General features: G+C 49.5%; 1 protein-coding gene across 1 annotated transcript in view; it reads right to left on the minus strand.

Annotated features, from left to right (window-relative positions):
• Window positions 1–856: 856 nt before the first annotated feature.
• Window positions 857–18,422, minus strand: part of LOC125944319 (uncharacterized) — a 45,148-nt gene continuing 27,582 nt past the window's right edge. The window contains exons 3-6 of the mRNA XM_049664689.1: window positions 10,287–10,379; window positions 5,569–5,675; window positions 2,227–2,288; window positions 857–924 (exon numbers count right to left, since the gene is read on the minus strand). Of these exons, the coding sequence (XP_049520646.1) occupies window positions 857–924; window positions 2,227–2,288; window positions 5,569–5,675; window positions 10,287–10,379 (330 nt within the window). The remainder of the gene's footprint in view (window positions 925–2,226; window positions 2,289–5,568; window positions 5,676–10,286; window positions 10,380–18,422) is intronic.

Genomic DNA, 18,422 nt, shown 5'->3' on the forward strand with positions numbered 1-18,422 from the left:
GCTCAAATGGTCACGTTTGAGGGAGCTCACTCTGTTATAGTAGGTATTATCCATCGAACTCGAGCCATTGGTGCAATCATTTGCAGAAATTTAACGCTTGCTCCGTCATGGCGCTCCGGCGTTCGACATGCAGGGTCAAGAACTGGCGTTAAGAGACTCGGGCAGCAAGACAAAGGAATATCTAGTCCTTGTGATCACGGCAGAACTTGTCTGTCTCCGTGGCAAGCGCAAGCGTGGGAGACTGAGGCAAGTGCAGGAGCCCGGACCCAGCCATCCACGAGTGCGATGGGCTCCAAGCGGCGCAGGGGCGTCTCGGGAGCCACCCGAGGGGGCGGAGGATGGGAGGGGTGGGGGGGAGTGATTTCTTCACCCTAGTGCCCAAACACCATTTGCAAACCAAACGGGCCCACTACGAATAAGGACCGAGTGCGAGTGAGAAATTAGTATGTATGACGCCCGCTAGCCAACATAAGTGAGACGTATAAGTACTCACGTGTGGCTAAATATAGCTTGTGCATTTGGTTACGTCTTTTCTCTACCCTAGTGCCCATATGTACAGTCTGCAGCCCGCACAAGACGTTTCACGCTCCCCACTGCGGCTGCGTCCCTGATGCAGCCTACCCGATTTTGTTCTTAACCACCGAGGTTCTGCACCATACGCGATGGCGTATAGTGAAGAACATCGCTAGTTAGGAATGAAATGGTACTACACTTCTGATCTAAAGGACAGCGTTAAGCTACCCGCCATATGACTCGGTAATGCTTGCCGTAAACACTCCCACACATTTTTTTTTTTTTTTGCTATTAAGTTGCGTGTACGTTGCGTAAATGCGTACACGCGCGTCTAAGTGCAGCCTTACATGCCCTCCTCGTCCTTGGCGTCTGTCATGGTCGATAACTTCTGGTAGAAAAGCGGCGGTATATCTGTAGGAACAAGAATAAGCGCATTAACTTATGCGCGTGAGCATCCGCTCGCCGCTGTGGTCATGGTGCTATGGCGAACACTAAGAAATTACCTGAAGGCAAATGAAAGCTACAAATTAACCCCACACTATCAAAACTACATCAATGTCCCGCGCTGCTCTCACAGTCCTCGCTTGGGTCTGGTGCGTACGATCCCTCGATGTTGTGACGCGAGCGCCAACGTATTTCAAACAAGAGAGTACCCCTTGTTAAACAATGACAAAGCAGTAGCGCCGCTTCCTAGCATAATAAGTTTCGCGCACGTTATCTAAACACATCTATCTCAACTCGCACGCAAACTTACGCACACTCTATCGCCAGCGCACTAAGTATATGTGAATGGGCTCACACTTGAATCAATCCGTCAAAACATTTGTGACAGCGACTACACCGACAGCATACGAATGGTCGAAGCTGAATGTTTCGTCCACGGGAGTAAGCGAGTTACTAGTGACAATACGTCTCTGTTACAAGCTATTACAAAGTACAGAAAAGCTACGCTCCAAGCCTTGTGTGCAGGAAGAACAACTGTAATGCAACTGAGCACACCCGCGAGCAATTAGGCAGAAAATAATCAGATAGAGACCACGCCGACGAACTTCACTGAGTCAGAAACGTCACAAGCCGCTGCTTCAAAGTATTTGCCAAATAAAGAACGAAGAGCCAAACACGCTGATCCTGATTCATAAGCGGAAAGTTTGTATAGCTTGGAATACATTTCTAGCCTCGCTTTTAGAACAAGCACCATATACGCAGCTCGCGTCATTTGGACAAAGCCTAATGAGCTCCGAAAACGCTTTACGTGTCCTCTGAAGCTGTGTCCAAAGCTTCGTGTCGTCCATCCAGTCGGTGTCTACGATATCTCCCGAAACAGAGGTTTCCTGAGCCGCACCGGGCGTCATGTACATCCATTGTAAACACGGAGGCAACGGAGGTAGATGAGGCAGGCAATGGACACGTCACCACGTGATCAAATATGGCATAGCCCACGGAATCACCGCGAAAAGGCTCAACAGTACATTCAACAACTTTCTCATAAAAAGTTTTGATCGAAATTTAGTAGAACTAACGAAGCTAAAATAATCGTGCAACTTGTTCCGCAATGGGGCTCCGCAATAAGGGGGGAAGTGTTTTTTTTTTCTCTTTTTTTTTTTTTTGACGTCCTCCTGTAGAGCACAGGTACACGTTTAAATACCGGCTCAAGTTCGCTGGGACGCCCAGCATAGCCTTTTTTCATACGCGCTAAAGTACTCCGAAACTCACACAGTGTTCCAGTGTGCCAAGCAAAGTAGGGTTCATACTCGAACGGGCTGAAGTGTTGAAATCTGAAAAAAAAAGAAAGAAAAAGAAAGAAAGGAGAGCGAGAGTATGGCTGCATTCAGTCCCGTTTCACCACTCTCTAGTGCAGTGAATCGCGAATATCTTTACGACTCCCAATTTTCATGTTATATAGAGCGTCTCCAGAAAGTGAATTCCTTGCAGCCGAGATCAGTCACCATTTGAAACGACCGCAGCCAGAAATGGGGACCAGCATTTATTCATCATCTACGTGCATTCTATATCATCTACGTGCATTCTTTCCACTCTGCAGCATCAGAAGAGGTAGTAGTAATAGCAAACGAGAAATCCCAACTGTTAATGGTGGTTAAACAGCAGAGGTTCCTACATCTACGTTGCTCTCGATCTCGGCGACGAACAGAAAATGAGCGTGACTGATTGTGAAAGCTTTCACAAAAATGTCCGTGCGCCTAATATTGGAGGCGAGCTCCACCACTGGAAAAGCTGGCGCCACCGTCGGCGTGACGTGGTATGAGGGATCACGTGGACACAACGGCCGCGTCGACTGCTTCGGAAGCGCAGAAACCGAGCTGAAAACGAAAGTCTAGTCCCACCTGCACTACGGTTCTCATTAAGTGGGGAAGTTTTCCCGCTTCGGGTGTCTGCTTTACAACACTTGAAAGCACTTTGATAGGTAGTGGCTGCCTTTGAAGGTGTCCGACATGGTAACCTATTGCTCGGTACCGCAGTACCGGACGCGTACGCAACGGAGCCCGGTGTCAGCCTTCACACGTACCTGCAGGCCATGAAGCTGAGTGTACCTTGGATTGCGAAACTTAGAACCGGCAAGCAGCCATCGGCTATAACTCGGGTGTGTAGCAATCACTTCCGCAAGGAAAATTTCTGCTACGGTGTCGGGGCTTTGATGTTCGGTGAGTAGCAGAAAGCGCGCACTGAGAAGCTTGCACGCGCGCACTGCCAGATTAATGTCATGAAGATTTGGTCTACGAACTTGTTGATGCTAGTTACTGGCTGTCACATGTAAGAGGCCGCCTGCGGCGAGAAAAGAAGACGAAGAAGATCGCAGAGCGTTCGAAACCGCGCGAGTGCTCGAGGCACGCGAACCGAGGTGTAATCCGCGAGGGATAAGCGACGAAACAGGATTATCGACGTGGCTCTTGGACTGGAAGGTCGCTTCGTCAGCTATTCTCTGACGACGGGAGTGCGGAGAGCCCGGCCACGAAGCCCGTGACGCTGGCAAGGCCCAGGCGCGGCTGTAGACCTCAGAGTCGTCCGGGCGAAGCTCCTGGGACCGGCTGCTGCTGCTCACGGTGGTTCCGGTCCTCTTCGCAAGAATCCCACTTCTTCGGCCGAGCCAGATCGACCGATAATCACCAGGACACCGGGTCACCATGCCGATCGACGGAGGGCGAAGAATGATTCGTTAAGCCTAACCGAGGAGCTGACACGTCAGCGGTGACTACCGGGGCACCGGCCACGTACTCGGTCAAGTCAGCATAACCGCGAGTCATCGGCACTTACGGCACCCGCAACACTCCGGACGAATACGACGTGGACTCAACGAGATGAGCTGCAAACCGACGGTCCGTAATAACACGCATTTCTGCTTTGCGACGTAGTTAGGCCGAATTTAGGGTGGCGAGTCAGGGATAGGACTGACCTAGAGACTTTAAGTCGGAGCTAGGCTCCGAAACCGAGATAGAGTATTGTTTGGTAGTCTTGTATTTAATCCGAATTTTGTGTTTAAGATTAAGTGAACATTTTTGGTGAATTATGGTTTTAGTTTTGTGTGCCCTATACCTTTCCCGTTCTTATGCATATTAAATCCTTGTTTGCTGTGCTGCCAGTCGCCTCTCTCCTCCATCGAGGATAACGCCTGTGTGCAACCCTCCGGCTCCCAAGTGGAAGGTGACACTGGCAAGTTCACCAAAATGGAAAGGGAACGGTGAGAAGCACATTAAATAAAGGGATGGCGTGTGATGCACCAAGCAATGAATGTACTGGATTAACAAAAAGAAGCAGCAAAAAATTTCTCGCTGAGAAAGCCGATGAAAGATCACTGGCCGCTCGAGGCAGTTTGCGTGTGTTTTCGGGCATCTTTCAAACTCGGAAAAACACTTTTATGTAGCACGTATTGAGCACCAGAAAGCTGCATCGGTAGTTTCTCATGTTGCTCTACAATTTCCTAATTGACAATTTTCATCTAACTATAATAATTTGAGAATATATTTAATTGGGACTAATTATCTAATTAGGCGGAATGCGAAAAATAACCTGAGTATCTTTAGGCGACGCCAAACAACATTACCTTGGTTCTGTCCAGCTACGTCGCATTCGCATATCTTTAAAGTTTGGCTCAGGTTACGAGGGCTTCGCGCGCTTCGGTAAAAGAAAATTTCTCGAAACTTTCTAGGTTGAGTCTTTGCTTCCTGTAGAATGCAATAAAATAACGTCTTCTTTTTTTTTAATTGGTAAATATTTCTTTAGTTCCGACCAGATGCTGCCATAGATCAAGACGTCACGGGTAGTAAGTGCGGGAACTTAAAGGTGGCGTCGGGGCGACCCAGGTTCAATTTTTGTCATTGTTTGGGTTACCAAGTTTCCACCGTAGAACAGATAAGCCTTATTGGTTCTTCTTCTTTCTGGGGTTTTACGTGCCAAAACCAGTTCTGATTATGAGGCACGCCGTAGTGGAGGGCTCCGGGTTAATTTTGACCACCTGGGGTTCTTTAACGTGCGCTACAACGCAAGCACACGGGCGTTTTTGCATTTCGCCTCCATCGAAATGCGGCCGCCGCGGCCGGGATTCGATCCCGCGACCTCGTGCTCAGCAGCGCAACGCCTTAGCTGACTGAGCCACCCCGGCGGGTCATAAGCCTTATTGGTTTTCAATACGTGTGATTTATCAGTATTTCTCGGTGGTGTACATTTAACCTCCTCAGACCCATGGACAGCTCAGGGACATGATCAATTTTCAAGTATGTTCTCATTACCGGGTAGTATGCAACGAATGCTGCAAAAAAAATTAACTACCACGGTTACCTGTTCAAAGCAGCCTTTCCATATTGAAAACCGTCTCGGCGCCGATGCATGTTGTCATAAAAACTGGCGGTTTAGATGCATGGGTGAAGCTGCAGATTTTTGTAGCACATCGTAAAAGATCGAGTCCGCTCAAAACAGAGATGTTTCAGCCATGAAAATCCCGAACACACTGTTTCTTGTAACTCCTAGGACATCCGCTTTGGATAGGCTAATGTTCAGACTCGGCATGCTTTCGCTACCGTTCCTCGTCCTCAGTGTACTTACGAGAGATTGTAGTTGTTGTAGTCGTCGCGCATGCCCACTTCAAACATGGCCTCCTTGACCAAACGAAGGTGCTCCCAGAACGAAGCGTTCTGTGGCACGCTCACCGGCTGCATACAAATAATTCGCTCATTTAAACATTATTGACCACCAACTATAGTTCACTTACCCAAATAATATCTCTAATAACGTAATTTTTTTGTCAATCATTTGCAAAATTTCCGTCAATCTGTCTAACACGAACTTAAGCCAAAAAGAAAAAGAAAACGAATGATATAGAACCTTTCTTTTCTGTGTGAGTTAAAGCTTCGGAACTACGCTGAAGATTCTGAACATGCTGACGGATCCAAAGACCAGTCTCAGACACGGCTTTCGGACAAAGTGTTAACCTTTCTTTTTTTTATTATCCATAAATATAATGCCGCTGTTCAGCAAAGAAATCAGACCAGCGGAGCACGAAAAGTGATTCCTTACTCGTCTCGCGAACGCAGAAGATCGGCCGAGCAAGCCCGTAGCAAAGTGCAAAGCAGGTTGAAAGCCGAGCGCGAACATGGCAGTGTTAAACCGATGGGTTTGCTCAGCGCAAACACAAAACTAGTAACGAGGTCGTCCAGAAACGTCGACCGAGGATGTCCTTCGTATTGCCGGCTAAGTTTGGCTAAAGCTCAGATGGACCCTACAATTTCCCGCCTATGTGTACGGTTAGCCCCACGTTGCACTTGAGGCGTCGCAAGATACTAGCCCAGTAGGTCGAGGGGCCTCACCGAAGTCAAGACCCGGTGTGTCTATGACTCTCAGTTATTTACGGCTATATGAAGCCTACAGGCAATGCAGCCAAGGAAAACAATGCAGGGCAAATTATCTGCCCTTATTCCTCTTGCTCATTTCATAGCGAGAGTCCCGACTTTGGTAATTCGGGTGCCATCAGGCATACATACATAGGAGCGTCAGTTTCCTTCTCCTAAATTCACGGATGTAAGGCATGCGGCTGAAAGTATCTTCTACGTCCGCCGTCATAGACGTGTGTGGCGCTGACTAACACACTCAGGGCTACTTATAGTACGAAACTGGGTGGTTACACGGCCGCCGCTGGCACTCAATAGTAGATAAACGCACGCGTAATGCGAAATACCTGGCTCCAGCTCCTACCATAGCCTAAAGTATATAGGAGGCTATGCTCCTACTTATGACCAGTTGTCTTTTCGTCCACTTTCATTTGCATATTTCTTGCTTCTAAATTGTGTTTGTTTATAAAAAACGTTCTTTTACCTTATGCTTTCCTCGATTCCATTATCTGTTGGTTTCATGTATCTGTATATCAAACAAAAGATGGACCCTCACATCCCCTTATACCTTTTATACTTGGTTCCTAACGGCGGTATATATGTATATAGCCTGCAGGTGCAATTTCAAATCAATTTCTCGCCTCCATTGCTCATTCACAACTTTGGGAAACAATTGCTTAAGCGGCAACTTGTCGCAAACTGTTTCTGTGTTGCTAATCGCGCTACACAACCTACATATCTATTAGAGAAGCATTTCAGTGCGGTCCTGATCGCCTGATACACAATCGACCTCTACTTGAATAATTAATGTCTAGGATAATTCACATCGACTAAATATATGTGCGTGGATTGACCTGGTCATTCCTTTACATTTAGTTATAATCTCCCAATCAACGCATCCCCCCCCCCCCTCCCCGAGCATATCAAAACAACCGTAAGAACCAACTTAATTCAACGAGTGACGATTTGAAATCGCGGCTGCTGTGGTTCAAAACTACATTGGCGTCCATGGCATTATCTTCTCGGGCATGTAAGGATAATAGGCGATTCTGTGCAAGTTCGTTATCGCGAAGGTGCGCCTTATACTGCACTTCCAAAGCGCAGCCTTTCCTTTACGAAAATGAGCAAGTAGATTATACTTACATCGGGCAGCTGCAAAAATCGCGAGTTTCGCATATTGTAAGAGCTCTGCAATTGAGGTGCACAAGTACATGAGTAAGCGCAAACATAGGTGAGCATGCGATGATAGAAGAGACCCAATCATGATAGCCCGCTGCGGTTGCCTAATAGACACGGCGATCTGCTGCAGAATACAATGTCGCGGGCTAGTTGCTGTGGTGGAAGGAAAAGATAGGAGGGAGCCTACCGCAAGGCGATTGACGCCGACTGTACTGGCCCAGCACGTGGTGAAAACGTCAGAGCACGGAGGATACGTCAAAGCGCGCGGTAGGTTTTAGTACTCCCGGTTTATTTTAATTCTTTTCAATACCCATTCGAAACCATTCGAAACTCTTGAAATGAACAAACACAAAACCAAGTAAAAATGACAAGGGAAAAATCTTTTTCTTTCCTGCATGTGAGCAGCTTCCGGCCGAGCGCGCACCGAATAAAAACTACCGGTAAGCAAACGTCTCGGCAAATCTCCATTCTCCGTGATCTCGACGCGAGAGGTCACGTGTTGGGCCACCACTGCTGGCTACACGAAGTGTTCGCTTGCCAAGGCTGGCTGCGTGACGTAATGCTCCCTCCTATATTTTTCCTTCCTCCATGCTAGTTGCCAATAGCGGCGGCCGCCTTTTTACTGGGGGCATAGGGCGTAATGTTGTAAGAGGAAGCTTTAGGCTCGGGAGCTCCCATATGAACCCATGGGAACGAAAGAATCGCTTTTCTCGGCAGCCACTGCACCTACTCGATGAGGTTTGTTGAATTTAAAACAAAAGGTTAAAATCTAGGGTTGTAGGAACCATTTTTTTTTATAAGGCCGTACATTTTTTTACACAAATTGTTAAAGATTACAAAAAAAAAAAAAAAAAACGGTGGCTTGTTTTGCATGGCGTTGCTGTTGCAAGGCTAAAGGCACAGCGGAGCTGCATTTTGTGTTATTCGATGGTCTTGCTAAGGTTTTGCTGTAGTTTTTCTAGGTTATGCTATATCAAGTTTTTGCTAAGTTCGGCAAGTCATATCAAGCTTTAACGTTCATATTACAATGAAATTATGCTACATAAAGCAGGACAATGTTTATCCCTCTTCCACCGTCGTTATACAAGCTTCATCCCAGTAATTGCCCATGTTTTATCAAGGTATACCCACAAGCTAAACTTGGCTTCAACTCTACAACGCAACTGCAAGGTCCCTTCGCCACCTTTGCAAGGGTTATGGCAAGCTTTCACGAAGTCAGGCAAAGGCCAAGCCCAGCTTCGGCTTGGCGCGGCAGAGAAGAGCTCGGCGCAGCTAGATAAAGCTAAACGTGCCTGGGCGGGAGCGGGCACAAGTGTAGCGTAGCGACGTCATCGCTAGGCGCGTCTCGGCGGCGGCGGCGATGCGTGACGTCGCACCAGCTGCGCCCGGTTGCCATGGCGACGCACTCGTCGCTCGGTGAAGGTGCTTTTTGAATTCAGGGGCGCGATCTTGTACGCGTTCCAAAATGGAACGGAGGCGTTCCGTTCCACCGAGCCGCACACGATTGGCCAATTTCAACCGCGACGTTCAAATTGACCAATCGTGTCCGGCTCGATGGAACGGAACGCCTTCGTTCCATTTTGGAACGCGTACAAGATCGCGCCCCAGCAGACACATTACGCTCGGCTTAAACGGCTCCGCTGTTAAAAAATATCTGTATGAAGTTTAACTACTCAGCAAGAAAGAAAGAAACGGTGTAAGAAATCTGCAAACTGCAACTGAAAATACTTCTTAAGGAGAAAAAATATACAGCGAATCTGGCACTAGGAATCTCGCAAAACTTTTATAATCATAGTAGCGATTTCACGTAAGCTGTAAACTTGTACGGCAAATTAGCCCGCTCTCTAAAATGATTTTGACGACAAGGAAGGCAAGATAGCCCTACTCGACGCTTTATAGAGCTCTATACTTTGCGTTGCTCCCGGGCTTCGCCGCAGAGTGCACCGTACGTGCCCCTAGATACTATAAGGTTTGCTGCAGTCGCACATACTATCGGATAAAACGTGCAGGCGAATGTTAGTGACTTCCTTCACTAAGTATCTCATGAACTATTTTAACTAAATGTTTTCATTTGCTGAACGTGTTTGGCCTTCTCTGTTGCGAGCGGTAAGGTGTACGGTTTTACATCGAAGTGACTTGTATACCGAAGGATTTTGGAGGTCTCTAACGCTTCGTTACAGTAAAGGTGTTTGACTGTATAATCGATTCATTATTCGATATATTGGTTTATCTGATACTAAGTAAACGCACCCTCGGGGCTGAGTAGTATATTCATCTGTACGCTGTACTTCAGGGCAATGTCCTTCGTAATATACGTCAACGATATCACTGCGGTGATAATACGCGTCTTCCGAGGTGAGACAGCATCGACGGATGGTCCAGTTCGTGCCGGATCTCGAGTTCGTGCCGATACAAAATCTCTGCGCTATTAGGGGTGCTGCAGGGCCAGAATTCGATCAGTGGGGGCAAAGCGGCACATAGTCGAGCGCAATACAAGGGATGCAAAGGAATTTCACAAAGGCGCGTATATTCTTGTTGAATATTTTGCGCAGAGCGACGGCGGGTGACTTTTAAATGGATAAGCATGATGCGTTTAATTCCCTTGACTGAAGTCCAGCGTGCTTTTCTTGGAACTACCGAGAATCCAGCAAGTGAATAAAACGAGCCGGAGCGCGCAAATGCGGCTCGACACCGGTTAACCCGGTCTCGTTGCTTGTTCCGCACAACTATGCACTGTTTTGCTAGCAAGGTGCTCACCGTGAACACCAGTCTGGTGAGGGGATACTGGCCCACTTCCGCATCGGTGTAGTCGCTGAACGGGTACATGAACAGCACCCCAATTGAGTCGACCTGTAAGGAGGAACGAGATGAGAAGAGAACACGATGACGTCACGGCATCTTTAATGTATTTATTCAAAATTTCCTGCAGCACCGCAAGGTATAATTGTAGGGAGGAACAGTGTACATATTCCAAATAACCCCCCAAGAGAGAAAAATTCAGAGCCCTTCCACTACTGTGAAGATGGAAGCCAACGAAGCTGTGACTATGGTGGGTGTGCTTTGTGAATATTGCTATAGTGAATTTATTTATTATCATTATTGACTATATTGAGCGTCTTCGGTATGATGTTCGTCAAAGAGCAAGGACACCGGCTGTTTTCACCCGGCGAATGGCCAATAAGTAGTGCGTTTACTGCGCCAAGTCATCGTCATAAACTAGCGTATGAGTCACAGCTTTCATAGCCGCGGCACACTACACGACATCATCAGGATCCTGACGTCTCGTCGACAATCCTCAAGGCGTTGACATACGTGTCGTCAGTGCTGCTCCCTGCGTTGAAAACGTTACCAGCGACTTTTGTAAGTTAATCACGGCTCCATTAGCCTGCAGAAAGTCTATTCCCAGAATTAGGTCCCTCGAACAGCTTGGGAGGATAACGAAATCTCCGAGGTACGTAAACCCATGAATGCTCACTCGCGCTGTGCATCTTCCTACCGGGGTTAGCAGATGGCCTCCTGCAGTGCGAATCTGCGACCCAGTCCACTCGGTAGAAACTTTCTTCAGCTTGCAGGCAAGATCCATGCTCATAACTGAGGTGTCCGCTCCAGTGTCGATTAACGCTGTTATTTCTTCATCGTCTACGGTGACGGGAATGTTCGACGTTATTAGCTCTCGTACGGTGTTTGACTGCGTCTGTACATCTGCGTCGTTCTGTTTTCGTCGTTGTCGTCGTAGTGGGTGATCTTGCGCACAGTCGACGTCAGCGGCCTCACCTCCGGAGGTCGCTGAACTCAGTTTTCCCGACCCGCCGGGCTAGCGAGCGGCGTCTGAGAGCGCCGCGAGAGAAGGCTTGGCTTGGTGATGGTGACATGTAAAGAGCAGGAGACGACGAACGGGGCTCGTGTCATCGTTGATCATCATTGCGACGATTCGCGACGAAACTCTTTATTCCCGGCGGCCGCTCACCAGGTCGTGGACGAGGTGCATTCGGCGAGAATCCTCGGAGCCCCACATGACGATAAGGACACATTCTGTAGATGTGCCTGGCTTCGCCACAGTGATAACAAAGAGGCTTGTAGTCTGCGGTGCGCCAGACGTCGCTCTTCCTAGTTCTTATTTCGGCGATGTGCGGTGGGCTGCGAGGCCTGAAGCTTACGTCCATTTGCTGAGCGGGGTGTACCATGCTATACGCACTTGGGGGTGGTGGACGGCGTACTGCTTCAGCGTAATTCATTTCAGGACGCGGTCCCTGCTGTGGTGCCTCGTACTGTTCAGGAACATGGACGGCCTGTCGGACCTCGGCGCGCACCATTTCCGCAATGGAAAGTTGTCCCACAGAGGCAGTGGTCGTCTGCATCTTCTGCAGTTCCTCCTTGATGACAGCCCTGATGAGTTCTCGCAAAGCGCCGATGTCGTTGCCGAGGGTAACGGCAGAGAGATCCCTTGAAATCACGGCGTCGCGGTTGAATTGCCTGGCCCGCTGTTGAAGGGCCTTTTCCATGGTAGTGGCTTCGTCGTGGAACTCTGCAAGGGTCGTCGGCGGATTTCGAATAAGGCCAGCAAAGATTTCCTCTTTGACGCCACGCATTAGGTGGCGCACCTTCTTTGCTTCAGTCATAGAGGGGTCCGCACGCCTGAAGAGCCGATTCATGTCTTCTACGTACGCCGTCACTCACTCATTCGGGCCTTGAATTCTCGACCCCATTGCTAACTCCGCCCTCTCCTTCCTGTCCACCCTGGCGAAGGCATTGAGGAACTGCCGACGAAATTCTTCCATGACGTTAGTGTCACCTCGAGGTTCTCAAACCATATTTTCGCGGAATCTTCAAGAGCGAAGTACACGTAGCGAAGCTTACGCCCATGGGTCCAGTCGTTGAGGTTGGCGACCCGGTCAAAATGGTCAAGCCAGTCGTCGGCGTCCTCTGAAGCACTCCCGTGGAACGGCTTCGGCGTCCGGGTCTGATTGACGACCACGTGCGATGCTGCAGTAGCGGCAGGAGGTGGTTGGTTCGTCATTCTACATCGTTCGGGTAGCAGACCGTGCTGTGGCTGGAGTCCCTGGAGACGTCGGCTGGTACGTACGTGCACATGGGTAAGCTCGGTCGAACTACTGGCTGGGCTTAGGTCTGGGGTACGCTCCGGAGATCTTAACATCGACCGTACCCAGCACCTCCACCAGAAATGTCCCCCAGCTAGTACAGCTAGAATAGTTGACCAGCAACAGATAGGCAACAACTCTCCCCCCCCCCCTCACGATAGCGGTCAGCAAGACCGCAAGCTAAACAGGGTAGCTGCAGCGAATGTACGGTTTCAGGCGAGAGACGTGAACGATTTCTGTAGTGCGGCGGCGGCGGTCAGTAGCTGAGCTGACATGAGTGACACGATAGTTAACGGCCCAAGTTCTTTGCAAAACTGCGTATAGACTGAGTTATCTTTGAAGAAACTTTTCAGAGCCCCGGTGCGCGAATGGGTGTCCACAAAAGAACTTCGTCGCCTGGTCGGAACGAAGCAACGCGACACGTCGCATCATAGCGAACTTTCCTATTGTCCTCAACAGTAGCGGTGTTGCCGCTAGCAGTTGGACAGCAGCGGGCGATGCGAGCAGCGAATTCTTCTGGAAGGGAACCGGATGCAGCAGCAGGTGCTGAAAGGAGTGTAGTGCCCTGTCCAAGACGAAAGACGGTGCACGACCGTACAAGAGGAAGAATGGACTGTAATTAGTTGTGCGTTGGACCGTAGTATTGCAAGCAAACGTCACGAAAGGTAGAATGGTGTCCCAGTTTGTGTGATCGGTTGGAACATGCATAGACAAGTCGGACAAAGTTCGATGAAAGTGCTCTGTAAGACCATTTGTTTGCGTATGGTACGCTTATGTGGTCTTATGGGTGGTGTCAGAGGCCTGGAGGACTTCACGAAGCACATGCGAAACGAACGTCTTGCCACGGTCACTCAGGAGGACGAGGTGCGCCGTGGCGTAAAACGATACCGTGCACGAAACACTCGGCGACTTCAGAAGCAGTACCAGAGCGAAGAGCGGCTGTCTCAGCGTAGCGCGTTAGATGGTCCACTGCGGTAACGATCCAGCGGTGCCCAGCGGGCGTGAGTGAGATGGGTGCGTAAAGTCTATCTATACCCAAAATTTTGAAATGGGTGGACGGGCATAATAGGAGCTGCAGAGGACTGGCTAGCAGGGAGGTTGAGCGTTTTCTGTGTTGGCATGATACGCAGGAGCCAATTGTATTTGGTGACAGAGGTTGCAAGGCCCGCCCAGAAACAGGGCGTTTTGATGCGGTCGTAGGTCTTGTGAAAGCCCAAGTGGCCAGCCGTTGCGTCATCGTGAAATGCCTCAAAAACTTGGAGTCGAAGTGAGCGAGGTATGACTGGGACCGATCGGTCACCGGGATTATGGTAAATTAATCTAAATAATGCTCCACCTTGAAGTTTAAAACGTGAAAGTTGTCGCCTTAAGGGACTGTTGGGGGGTCGTGCTAAGCCAGTGAGTCGGTCGATCAGCGTATGGCAGCATGGATCACAACGTTGGAGTGAGACGAGGTCAGTATACGGAAGAAAGTCAACTGAGGCAACCGACTGTACCGGGCTACTGGGCGGGTGCTTGGACGTTTGGCTGGATGGTGAAGTGCAGACCGAATGTGAAGTATCGACGTTTGGCGACAGTGGGCAGCGCGACAAAGCATCGGCATCTTGATGTTGTTTGCCGGACCTATATGTGACCGTGAAGTCATATTCCTGCAAGCGCAGTACCCAACGACCCAGGCGTCCAGACAAGTTTTTCAGGAACGACAACCTGTCAGAGAGCATGGTGGTCGGTCACAATTGGGAAATGGCGGGCCGTGGAGATAGGGTCGAAATTTTTGCATTGTCCACACGATGGCGAGACATTCCTGTTCTGTGATGGTACAATTGCGCTCAGCAGGAGAAAGAGCACGGCTTGCATGAGCCACGACTTGCTCTTCAGACTTCTGATTCCGCTGCAGCAGGACAGCGCCAATTCCAGGCCTACTTGCATCAGTGTGTAGAATAGTAGAGGCGGTTGCATCGAAATGACGGAGCCCTGTCCCTGACGTGAGACATCGCTTGGGGGTCTGGAAGGGGACTTCACAGTAGTCCGACCACACAGAAGACGTGCTCGAAGTCAGGAGTTTATGTAGAGGAGTGGTGGTGGTGGCGAGGTCACGGACATAGCGGTGCAAGTAGGACGCTAGTCCTAGAAAGCTGCGGAGGCCTTTAAGTGTGGTTGGTGGCAGAAATTGCAACACTGCAGAGATATTTTCGGGATCAGGCTGCATGTTATTCTTTCTGACGACGTGGTCCAATACTTTAATGCTTTGGCTTGCAAAGCGACATTTTTTAGTATTCACTTGGAGACCTGCCTTTGCTAGACACGTGGGAACTTCGTCTAGATGTTGTAGGTGCTAGGAGAACCTCGACGAAAAGATGACAATGTCGTCCAAGTAACAAAGGCAGGTCTTCCATTTTAAGCCACGGAGTGCGGTATCTATCATACGTTCAAACGCAGCTGGCGCATTGCACAGTCCAAAAGGCATCACGTTAAACTCGAAAAGGCCATCAGGTGTAGCAAATGCAGTCTTTTATCAGGTTCATGCATCTAAATCTGCCAATATCCGGAGCGTAAATCGAGGCTCGAAAAATACTCATTACCTTGTAAGTTTTTAGATGCGAAGCATCTTATGCTCGGGGCTATGTCACTCCCTCCCTCCCTACCTCCCTCCATCCATCCAACCGCCGTGCGTCCACACCCCTACTGCGCATGCGCATCCTCCTCCCCCTCCTCTCCTCTCCTTGTCTCATCTCCTCTCCGACGCTCCTCTCCGGATTGCGCAATGAATGGCAACACCTGCGGCTCCGCGCGAAAAAATGCGAAGCAGCTTAGGTTAGAGACGCGACGGTAGGCGCCCCAGAGACACCGGCAACAGTCACCAACGCCGCGCGCGTTCGGTGCGAACGCGGGCAAAACGCCGACGGCATCGACACATCTCTGCGTGTTGCTGGTGTTGCTGCATGTCCAAGTTTATACAGCTGATAAAACTACCTTGAGTCGACCCTATGGCTGCTTCGCATACTACTCAGGTTTCCCCTACGGGAAGATGGCGTAATTTTTTTTTTCTCCAAAAACTGCAGTCTCTAGTTTTCCGAACGGCTGTCCACAACATGGGAAGCAGCACGCAAGGGCGATGAAGAACGGCGGTAAGGTAAAGGAGAGCGACACCGAGGCAAGCGGGAAGCTCAAGGCATGTCCTGGGAAGGTCAGGGAGGGCGACCGCAAGAGGATGTGTATGGTCCGGGAACGTAGGAATCTAACATATGTGTCCTGTCTCCCTAAAAGGTAGCGTAGCCTCGCCTTTCATCTTGCTGACGCCCGGGAACGTAGGAATGAAACCTAGGTGCCCTGTCTCGCTCAAGATAAGCGTAGCCTTGCCTTTCATCTTGCTGACGCCGGTGGCAGCAGCGAGAAATATGGCCGCGAATACTGCAGTAGAAGCAAACAGGGCGCGGCGAGCGCTATGGAGAGTAGTACTGTTGTGCAGCAGTATTCGCTGACGTCGAAGCCAGGTAGTCGCAGTGAGCTTCTGCAGGTGGAGAGTGAACGACTGAGGCAGGCCGGGAGGCAATGTCCGCCTAACTGAGCGGACGAAATGTCCGAGCGGACCTGTCAAGTTCGGCGCTTGTCAGCGAAGCCAGTTTGTCCTTGATGATGTCACGCAGTCCAGTAGGAGCGGGGCGAGCAGTCGCAAGCGTGGCAGGTCCAAAAAGATGTCCCTGAAGTTCCTCCCTGATGAGAGTAGGTATTAGCGCTCGCAAATCAGTGTCACCGTTGAGACGAGTGTCGCAAGAGCCGCGTGGAAGTCGAATGGACTGGAACGTGTCAAGAAGCTGGCATGTGATATCACGAACGCTGTTTGGGCTCTGAGTGACGAGACCATTGAAGGCTGCTGAGTTGATGCCCTTCAGTACGTGGCGATAGCGTTCAGCTTCCGCCATGTGCACGGCGACAGAGAGCGAGGACGTCCTCAATGTAGGATGTATAGGACTCGTCCGGTTCTTGTATGCGCGTTGCCAGCTTCTGTTTCGCGTCTTCGGAGCGTCCAGAGGACATGCCGAATATCTGGCGAAACTGCTGGGTGAATGTTGACCAGTCCGCAAAGTCACTTTCATGGTTGAAGAACCACGTCTTGGCAACTTCGGGGAGATAAAAAGTGACATACCGCAGTTTGCGCATGTCGTCCCAATGGTTGACGTCACTTGCTCTGTTGTAGGGCTCGAGCCAATCTTGCATGTCGTCGCCGCGGAGGCCGGCAAAAACGGGAGGGTCTCGTCTGGCGTTCACGGTCCAGGTAGGCCCAGCTGGCTGAGCAGAGGTGGTAGTACCACGGGTGGATGGGTTGTTTTCTGCCATCACCGTGGTAGGCGAGAGCAAACGACGACCGGACCGGAGCTCCAGGGGAATCGGGGTATTGAGAGGACGTAGGAGTAGAAGCACGATCCCCCCCGTGTGAGACGGCGACCGATGTCATGTATTTATTTCAGAGCATCCGTTCGAGACAGAGTCGATGAACTACACGAGCCACAAGATGTACAAATGACGTATGTACAAATGATGTTGACGATATGCACAAATGGCGCTCACACAAAATGATGAGTCGTACGTATAGCTGAAGACGACGATATGCACAAATACCGCTTGCAATATATATAAACAATCTTTTCTAAGTCCCACATGGTTTCTGGGAAAGATGAGCCCACCCGATTGCAACCTCTGCTTACACGCCTCGGTCCTCTCTCTCTCTCTCCTTGCTAGCTCTACATTTTAAAAGCTGAAGCCACACCACCCCCCCCCCCTAACTGATCCTTTGCTTTGAACACTTCCATTCCCATCATCCTCACTTGGCTCAACAGCGTCATCACCCTCACCGCCATGCTGACTCAAACATCATCATCATCATCAGCCTATATTTATGTCCACTGCATGACGAAGGCCTCTCCCTGTGATCTCCAATTAACCCTGTCTTGCGCTAGCTGATTCCAACTTGCGCCTCCAAATGTCCTATACTTCATCATCCCACCTGGTTTTCTGCCGTCCTCGACTGCGCTTTCCGTCTCTTGGTATCCATTCTGAAATAATGGTCCACCGGTTATCCATCCCACGCATTACATGATCTGCCTAGCTGAATTTTTTCTGCTTAATATCAACTAGAATATCGGCTGTTCCAGTCTGTTCTCTGATCCACACCGCTCTCTTCCTGTCTCTTAACGTTAGTCCTAAAATTTTTCGTTCCATCGCTCTTTGTGCGTTCCTTAACTTCTTCGCGAGCTTCTTTGTTAACCTCCAAGTTTTTTCCCCATATGTTAGCACCGGTAGAATGCAATGATTGCACACATTTCTTTTCAACGACGGTGGTAAGCTCCCAGTGAGGATTTCGCAATGCCTCCCGTATGCACTCCAACCCAATTTTATTCTTCTGTAAATTTATTGCTCATGACCAGGGTCCCCTGTGAGTAATCGACCTAGATAAACGTACTCATTTACAGACTCTAGAAGCTCACTGGCGATCCCGAATTCTTGTTCTCTTGGCAGGCTATTTACCATTATCTTTGTTTTCTGCATATTAATCTTCAACCCCACACTTACACTTTCTCGGTTAAGGTCCTGAATGATTTGCTGTAATTCGTCCCCATTGTTGCTGAATAGGACAATGTCATCTGCAAACCGAAGGTTGCCGAGATATTCGCCGTTGATCCTCACTCCTAAGCCTTCTCAGTCTAAGAGCTTGAATACTTCTTCTAAGCATGCATGTAGTGAATAGCATTAGAGAGATTGTGTCTCTTTGCCTGACCCCTTTCTTGATAGGTAC

Source organism: Dermacentor silvarum, chromosome 3 (assembly GCF_013339745.2).
Source record: "Dermacentor silvarum isolate Dsil-2018 chromosome 3, BIME_Dsil_1.4, whole genome shotgun sequence".
NCBI lineage: Eukaryota > Metazoa > Arthropoda > Arachnida > Ixodida > Ixodidae > Dermacentor > Dermacentor silvarum.